We start from the raw sequence: 7,974 nt of genomic DNA, 5'->3' as shown, positions 1-7,974 counted from the left end.
TGCCGCGGGCTCCGGAGTGGCGGAAGTTGTGCTCTTGGTAGATGGGGTTCTTCCTTCTTTATTTACCTTCCAATTTAGGAAGACCCCGGCGACCTGTTCCCCGCCCCCGCTTCGCCCTCACACTTTCGGGATGTCTGCGATTCCTGCTGAGGAGAGCGACCAGCTGCTGATCCGACCCCTGTAAGGGACCGGCGAGAGAGGGAATGAGGCCACGGGCTGTGAGGGGTGCGAGGGATAACCGGAGACTTTGGCCTCCTCCGTAGCCCGCGCTCCCACCTACCCCGGCAGCCTACCTTTGGTCCGCGCTTGCGGGCCAGGCTTCTCAGGCTCGAGGGGTTGGAGGACCACGGATTGGAAGGGGCCTGCTAGAGTGAACGGGATTTTGCTTTTTTTTCAGTTTCAGGGGAGGGTATGTTGCAGTAGGAAAAAAAAAATTTTCCGGGGCCACCGGGCGCTTTTCGTACACGCTAAAAAGCGTTTTCACTTAGCGCAAGCACGGATCTCTGCGCGTCAGGGCAAGCGGTGAGAGAGCCTGTGACGCTTATGACCGACGGGATGAGAGGAGGACCTGAATGAGGCTACAGCGGTGCGGGGAAGAATTAAGTCTGTCTCTTAACACCAGGGCTTCACATGTGCCAGAAGTTAGAAAATATTAGGGACTTGCCGTGAGTTTCGATCTTCTCAGCTCAGGCCCTAGTAGAATAAGGAAGGTGTAAAGCTGGAGAGGAGAAAGTGCAGAGGTGTTAGGGACAAAAACTCAGCCCTCGACTGTCCGTAAGGAGAGTGGCCTTTCAGTGGACATGGTCCTCATCAGTCGGGAATGCTGCTGAAGGGGAGATGCAAATGTAGAGAACTTGGATTCCTACAGATGAGCATTTCGAACCCACAACATGTTTATTGTTAGATATTAGTTGACACAACATGAATATACGCTTTCCAAAAGGTAGAAAGTATCTCCTTTACACATTCGTTCAGTAAGGCTTCATTGAGCACCTGCTTGGGACATAGTCCGTTTCCTTCTGCTTAGATCACACCTGTCATGTCTTCCTGTGATGAGCAAACACTGTCACTTGATCTGCTAACTCAATTCTTTAGCAAGTATCAAGTGTCAAGCACCACACGTGGGGATACAGATGCAACGGAGGGCCCAGTTAATTGCTCTCGCCCTTATGGAGAGAACTACAGTGCACAGTGGGAAGTATTGGAGAGATACTTTGAAATAATAGGAGACCATTACTTTGAAGTCAGACCTGAAATCCATTATCTACTTGACCACTTAGTAGGACAACAACCTCACTGAACCCGTTTTCTCGTATGGAAATAAGATAAAACTTGAAGAGTAAAGATCGCGGTTGGTGCTTTGTAAATAATAGCTAATCTAAGAGCACAGGTAGGCATTGCACTGAGCACTGTGAAAGCATGGAAAAGGGATTTCTGACAGGTTGAGGAAAAAAGGATACCTCATGCATCCTGAAAAATGTGATGCTTGAGCTGAGTCCTAAAGAAAATCTAGGAGTTGAAGACTGGGGCCCAGGGTGTTCTAGGCAGTGGAAGTGGCACATGTGAAAGTGAGAGTGGCCACAACTTGTGGCCAGATTCCTCATGGCTGTAGCTAAAGAGTTGAGTTAGCAGATGAAGCGATAGGCAGTTGAGGTCCAGTTTAGGAAGCACCTCATATACATAGGAGTTTGGACCTTTATCAGAGAGTCAATTACAGGGAGCCAGCGAAGGCTGTTAAGCAAGCATGGATATTGTGGGGAACTATGTTTTAGGAAAATCACTCCTGGCAGCAGTGTAGCAGCTGAATAAAAGGATGGATTGAGTAGAGCAGATTCAGTAAGATACCATTGAAAGATTCCAAGTCTAGGTGATCAGAGCCTGTAGTGAGTGACATGAGTGTGAGAGAGTACGCAAATGAGATCTTCAGGATTTTGTGGCTGATCAGCTGTATCTGGAAGGGTGGTTGTGGGGAGGGAAGGCAGGGCAGAGAGGATGTTATGATGACTCGGATTCCTAAGTTTGGCAGTTAGGAAAGGGTAGTGTTACTCACTCTAGGAGTATAGGAAGTGGGGCAACTCTGGAGTAAATTTGGGAGTTCGGTTGTTTCATAACAGCTTTATTGAGATACAGTTTACATACCATACAACTCACAATTTATATCCCATACAACTCTCAGTCGTTCTTAACATAGAGTTATACAATCATCACCCCCCTCTAATTCCAGAACATTTTCATCACTCCCAAAAGATACCTTGTATTCATTAGCAGTCATGGACAATCCCCACTACCTCTCCAGACCTTAGCAACCACTAATCTACTTCTCTATAGATTTGCCTGTTGTGGACATTTCATAGAAGTGCGATCATACAATACATAGTCTTTTGTCTCTGGCATCTTTCATTTAGCATAATCTTTCCAAGGTTCAAAATTGAGGAGTTTTATTCATTCAATAAGTATTTTTTGTAATGTACTACATGCCAGGTACTGTAGCAATACAGCAATGAATAAGATGGACAATGCCTCTGTTCTTAGGAAGCTTTCATTTAGTAGCCTGAAGCAAGACGTAAGTAGATACAATAACTTCATGTAGTTGTAAGTATTAAGATAACGTGATGCTGGGTTGTGGCTTGCTGTGAAGGGCAAATTAGAGGAGGTAGTCAAGAGAAAGCATCTGAGAAGGTAACATTGGAACTGAGACCCAAATGATACAAAGGAGCCAACCACGTCAATATCTGAAGACAAAGCATTTCAGGAAGAAAGCAGAGCAAGTACGGGGCATGTGGTGGAAACTAGTTGGCATGTTGAATATGAAGTCCCGGGAGAGATCCTAGTAGAGATACCTAGTGTCCCATGTATGTCTTAAAGGTCTGGAATTCAGAAGAGCAATCTGGGTTACGAATACGGGCTTGGAAGTCCTTAGCATGTCAGAAAGATGAGAATGAAGATTGAGAAATTGGCCAAGGAGCAAACCCTCGGAATATCAACATTTTAAGGGTAGGCAGAGGTGGCTGAATACGTGAAGCAAACAGGAAAGCCAGCAAGATAGGATGAGAGCATCAGGTCAGAGAAGCCAAGGGAGAGGTGCTTGAGGAAGGAGCAAGTACTCCTTATGAATGACAAAGGCTGCCAAGAGAACAAGATAGGGACTGACACCTATAGTTCCAGCTACTTGGGAGGCTGAGGCAGGACGATCACTTGAGCCCAGGAGTTGGAGGCCAGACTGGGCAACATAGGGGGACCTTGTCCCAAAAAAAGAAAAAAAAAAAAAAAGACTGAAATGACTACTGAGCAGCAAGGACAGTTTCAGAAAAGTGATTGGTAAGAGCCAGAGGAGAGTGAATTGAGTGAGTGGAAGTTGAGGAAGTACAGGAGGGTCTACTGCCCTAGGAGGTGGGCTGGGGAAAGAATGAAGTGGGAACTAAAGGAGATTAGAGTCAAGGGATTTTAATTTGGGGATGAACATGGCTGTAGTGTATTTCAATTTGGGTTGGATGGTAAAGAGCAGACAGGAAAATGTCAATGACACAGCAGTGTTCAGTTCCTCAGAAGGATGGAGGGAGCACATAGAGTAGAATGGTGGAAAGATTCGTCGTGGGAAGAGAGGTCTGTTCTATCTATAGAGGAGAAATGAAAGGAGACAGATATGGGCAGGTTGGTACCCTGTTGGTACATGCATTTTTAATTATTGTACCAACATGAAGTTGAGGAAATTTACAAATGGACTGTTTATTTTTTTGATGCAGAAGATGGCCCATACCTCAAGTGAAGAAGAGGATAGAGGGTTGGAAAATGGGGGAAAGGGGAGAAAGTTTGAAAATAGTTGATACGGAAATGAGATGGAGAAAACAGCTAGGCAACATTGAGGGCCAAAGTGCAAGGCCAGGGTATCCACAATAATTAAAAACAAAAACTGATTAAAAAGTGGCAGGCCAGGAGTTTTTGGCAGCTCTCGTCCACAGTTGTTTGATCTTCTGTATCAACACCTGCTCGGAGGTAGGATCTCAGTTTGGGGAGAGGTCCATTGCACGTCCATCTGAATGAGTTCCTTGAGGTCAGGGTCCCTGTAAGGCATTTCCATGTCCTACGCACTTAATAACACAGTGCTTGGCAAATAGAAGCTGCTTATTGTTGAGTGAGTGAGTGAATTGTGAGCTAGAATGGTTGGGGAAAGGCGTCAAAGAAGGTGAGGGATTTGAAAGGTGAGGTGTAACTTGAAGTGTGCCTTGTAACCATTGCTAATTATGGCTGAAATTATTGATTTAAGAAGAAACAAAAATTATTTAAGTACTTGTTATAAAATATGCTGAACTAACAGAAGGTAGAAGAAAAAGCGATTGAAATTCACAGTATGAATAAGTATTTAAATTTTTTTTTTTTTTTTTTTTAAGACGGAGTCTCGCTCTGTCGCCCAGATTGGAGTGCAGTGGCACGATCTCAGCTCACTGCGAGCTCCGCATCCCGGGTTCACGCCGTTCTCCTGCCACAGCCTCCCGAGTAGCTGGGACTATAGGCGCCCGCCACGATGCCCGGCTAATTTTTTGTATTTTTAGTGGAGACAGGGTTTCACTGTGTTAGCCAAGATGGTCTCGATCTCCTGACCTAGTGATCTGCCCGCCTCCCAAAGTGCTGGGATTACAGGCATGAGCCACCGCGCCCGGCCATTTAAATTCAAAAATTCAAACCATTTGGCAAATACACATTATGATCTTAAAGAAGATGACAGTGTTGATATCCTTATGACTTTCTACTTAAGTGCTAATTCTTTTTTTGTTTTTTTGATTTTTTTTTAGTAGAGATGGGGTTTCACCGTGTTAGCCAGGATGGTCTCGATCTCCTGACCTCGTGATCCACCCGCCTCGGCCTCCCAAAGGGCAGGGATTACAGGCGTGAGCCACTGCGCCCGGCCCTTAAGTGCTAATTCTAAAAGTATTATACATAATCTGCGTAACTACTATGTTACATTTTAAATACATCATAATTTAATCCTAAAATTCAGAAAATTGAATTTAAATCAAGCCCAAACCTTTGGGCTTCTTGGATCTATACCGCCTTCTCTCTCAGTTTTAACAGCTGCGAGATCCCTGGACTCCCAAGGATCGGTTTTCATCTTTTCCCATGTGGACACTGTTCTTCCCTGTCTTTGTGATTTTGTAGAACTCTCTTATGTCTCAGAATTTTTCAGTGAGGTGCTGTCGTCAGATGGGATATAGTGCACATTGTAAAAAAATAAGTTTATTGGACTTGGTTTTGATGTTTTTTTAAATCCTTTTTTTTTCTCCCCTTGAATATTTACAGTGGAGCTGGGCAAGAAGTAGGAAGATCATGTATTATTCTCGAGTTCAAAGGAAGAAAAATAATGGTAATTACTATTTTTGTACTCAGTTTAATAATATGGCTCTCTCTGTATTGGGTGTTAGTCTTTTCTTGTAGACTAGTTATCTTTTTAGCTCCCAGAAAAATGTTATAGTGCATACAATCTATGCTGTATAGTGTTAATGAAAAAAACTAATACATATTTCTACTTAGTAATTTAGTTGATTAAGAAGATATATTCTATGACTGTAAAATTGTCAGCTAGATCTGTTGAACTGTTATTTCTTCAAAGTCCCTCTTCCACTCCTGAAGGGTTCAGCCAGCCTAACTGCCCCACCCCAAGTGGAAGATCCAAGGGCCCAGTCACTAGCCACCTCCAGCATGTGGGGATCAAGCCTTGGCCTAGAAGGTTGGATGCCCAAGTCCCCCTGGGGCTGCCGGCCTTGGATAAGTCACTCTGCTTCTCTAAGCCTGACAAGTAGAGGGTTAGAGGAGATGGTTTCATTCTAAGGTACTCATTAGAAAGTCAGTTCTGTGTCTCATGTTCCTTTAATTCCTTTCTTCTCAACTCTTCCCAATCTGAAAAGAATATGAATAGGTCAGACATAGTCATCTTTTTAGTCATCTATTGTGTTAATTTGGTAGTAATGCCATAAAAATAAGTAACTTTAATGACCGAGTCTTAGGAATTCGTTCCCTAATGCCTTAAAAATGTTTAAATTACCCTGATCAGGTAAATTTCCCATTTCTAATTATGATCTACTCACAGGAGTCGATCTGGTAGTAGTAAATCTATAAACTTTTTAAATTTTAATCTTCTGATATCAAAGTTTTTGAAAAATATTTAATTCATTGTTAGAATGACGACCAAAAGTAGTTGGAAAGAAGCTGTTTTGTACTTTGCATCCTGTGACCCCTAAATGTGAGCTAAATTTTAAATTTGTTGGGAAGTTAGAATTGTTAATGGCATATTTGCCACATTTAATAAGAATCATGTTCCAAGTGCTAGTGTCTGGAGTCTATCTTGAGTATGTTAATGATAGATGTAGAATTATTGTCTATTTGCTGAATGAATTTTAATAAAATATGCAGGAGATTGTGATCTCTTTTCCTGTCTTTTTCAGCTGGACTGTGGGATCCACCCTGGCCTAGAAGGAATGGATGCTCTTCCTTATATTGATTTAATTGATCCAGCTGAGATTGATCTCCTATTAATTAGTCAGTAAGTTTTTCCCTTTATTAATGACACTGTTTTTCATGGACTTTTACTGTCAAGCTCATTCTTTACTAGATTTTGAGACTTTGGTTTTTTAAAAGAGTGTTTTTTGCTGGGAAGCATATTGCAGACATCTAAGTCTAATAGATAGACTCCATAATGTCATCACAGGCTAGAGAAGTTTACTTAGATAGACTCCATAATGTCATCACAGGCTAGAGAAGTTTACTATGAAAACCTTACCTATCTCTATATATAAGTTCAGCGAGTACGTGAGAAGGAGATAGTACAGAACTCGAATCATTGTAAAACTTGAGACTAAGAAAGCCCTTTTCCAGGGTTATCTCCTTGAGGTCACTGTTTTGTCACATGTTTCTATAAGAACACCATTTCAACTTTATTGAAACAATTTTTTTTTTTTTTTTTTTTGAGACTGAGTCTTGCTCTGTCGCCCAGACTGTGCAGTGGCCGGATCTCGGCTCACTGCAAGCTCCGCCCCCCAGGTTTACGCCATTCTCCTGCCTCAGCCTCCCGAGTCGCTGGGACTACTGGCGCCCGTCACCTCGCCCGGCTAGTTTTTTGTATTTTTTAGTAGAGACGGGGTTTCACTGTGTTAGCCAGGATGGTCTCAATCTCCTGACCTCGTGATCCGCCCGTCTCAGCCTCCCAAAATGCTGGGATTCCAGGCTTGAACCACCGTGCCCGACTGAAACTATTTTTAAATAGAGTTCATGTAGAAAAATGTGACAAGACAGTGACCTCAGGGAGATACCCATGTTTCTACTTTATTCTGCTAAGATGTTTGCTGTAATTCTGGCTGCCAAGAGTAGGTTGGGGATATTCTTCTTCGTCCCTAATTGTTCACTAATAAAGTTTTTTTGCTGTTTAAAAATGATACTTTAAACATCTTTCTTCCATATTAAAACTGTATGCGTTACTTCTTCCTTCTACACATACCTACTCTTGGTTTTCTGAAAGTGTCAGTACATAGTTGTTTATATAAAACTTGTTTTGTACAGTTAGCAACAGTTTCATTACATGGTATCCGATGGATAATAATTTTAAGAATTAATGCAGCCTCTTTCTTTTTAAGTTTCCATTTGGATCACTGTGGAGCTCTGCCCTGGTTTCTACAGAAGACAAGTTTCAAAGGAAGAACATTTATGACTCATGCCACAAAAGCTATTTATAGATGGCTTCTTTCTGATTATGTCAAAGTTAGGTAAATTACTTTATTAGATTATACACAACTTTGGCTCTTTATGGTACCTGTGGTTCAAGATATGGACCATTTTGTGTTTTAAAATGAGGTGCTCTCTTTTCATGTATAAGGAGATCAGTAATTTCATCATTCATTAACAAGGTCATTGAAACCTATTGTGTTTCTAGCACCTTCCTGACCTTGAAGGTTTTTTTGAGACAGGATCTTGCTGTGTCATCTAGGC

The 7,974-nt window shown here is 42.3% G+C and overlaps 1 protein-coding gene across 2 annotated transcripts in view; it reads left to right on the top strand.

Annotated features, from left to right (window-relative positions):
- CPSF3 (cleavage and polyadenylation specific factor 3) overlaps window positions 1-7,974 on the top strand; it is a 53,266-nt gene continuing 45,292 nt past the window's right edge. The window contains exons 1-4 of one of the 2 annotated variants that reach the window (XM_033176594.1): window positions 1-180; window positions 5,296-5,359; window positions 6,438-6,535; window positions 7,623-7,751. In XM_033176594.1, coding sequence (XP_033032485.1) covers window positions 131-180; window positions 5,296-5,359; window positions 6,438-6,535; window positions 7,623-7,751 — 341 coding nt within the window. In that variant the 5' untranslated portion in view covers window positions 1-130. Of the gene's footprint in view, window positions 181-5,295; window positions 5,360-6,437; window positions 6,536-7,622; window positions 7,752-7,974 lie in introns of those variants that run through there. The other variant, XM_033176595.1, reaches the window with a different exon arrangement.

Source organism: Trachypithecus francoisi, unplaced genomic scaffold (assembly GCF_009764315.1).
Source record: "Trachypithecus francoisi isolate TF-2019V2 unplaced genomic scaffold, Tfra_2.0 Lachesis_group17, whole genome shotgun sequence".
In the NCBI taxonomy this organism is placed as follows: Eukaryota; Metazoa; Chordata; class Mammalia; order Primates; family Cercopithecidae; genus Trachypithecus; species Trachypithecus francoisi.
This window is presented reverse-complemented; position numbering and strand designations above follow the sequence as displayed.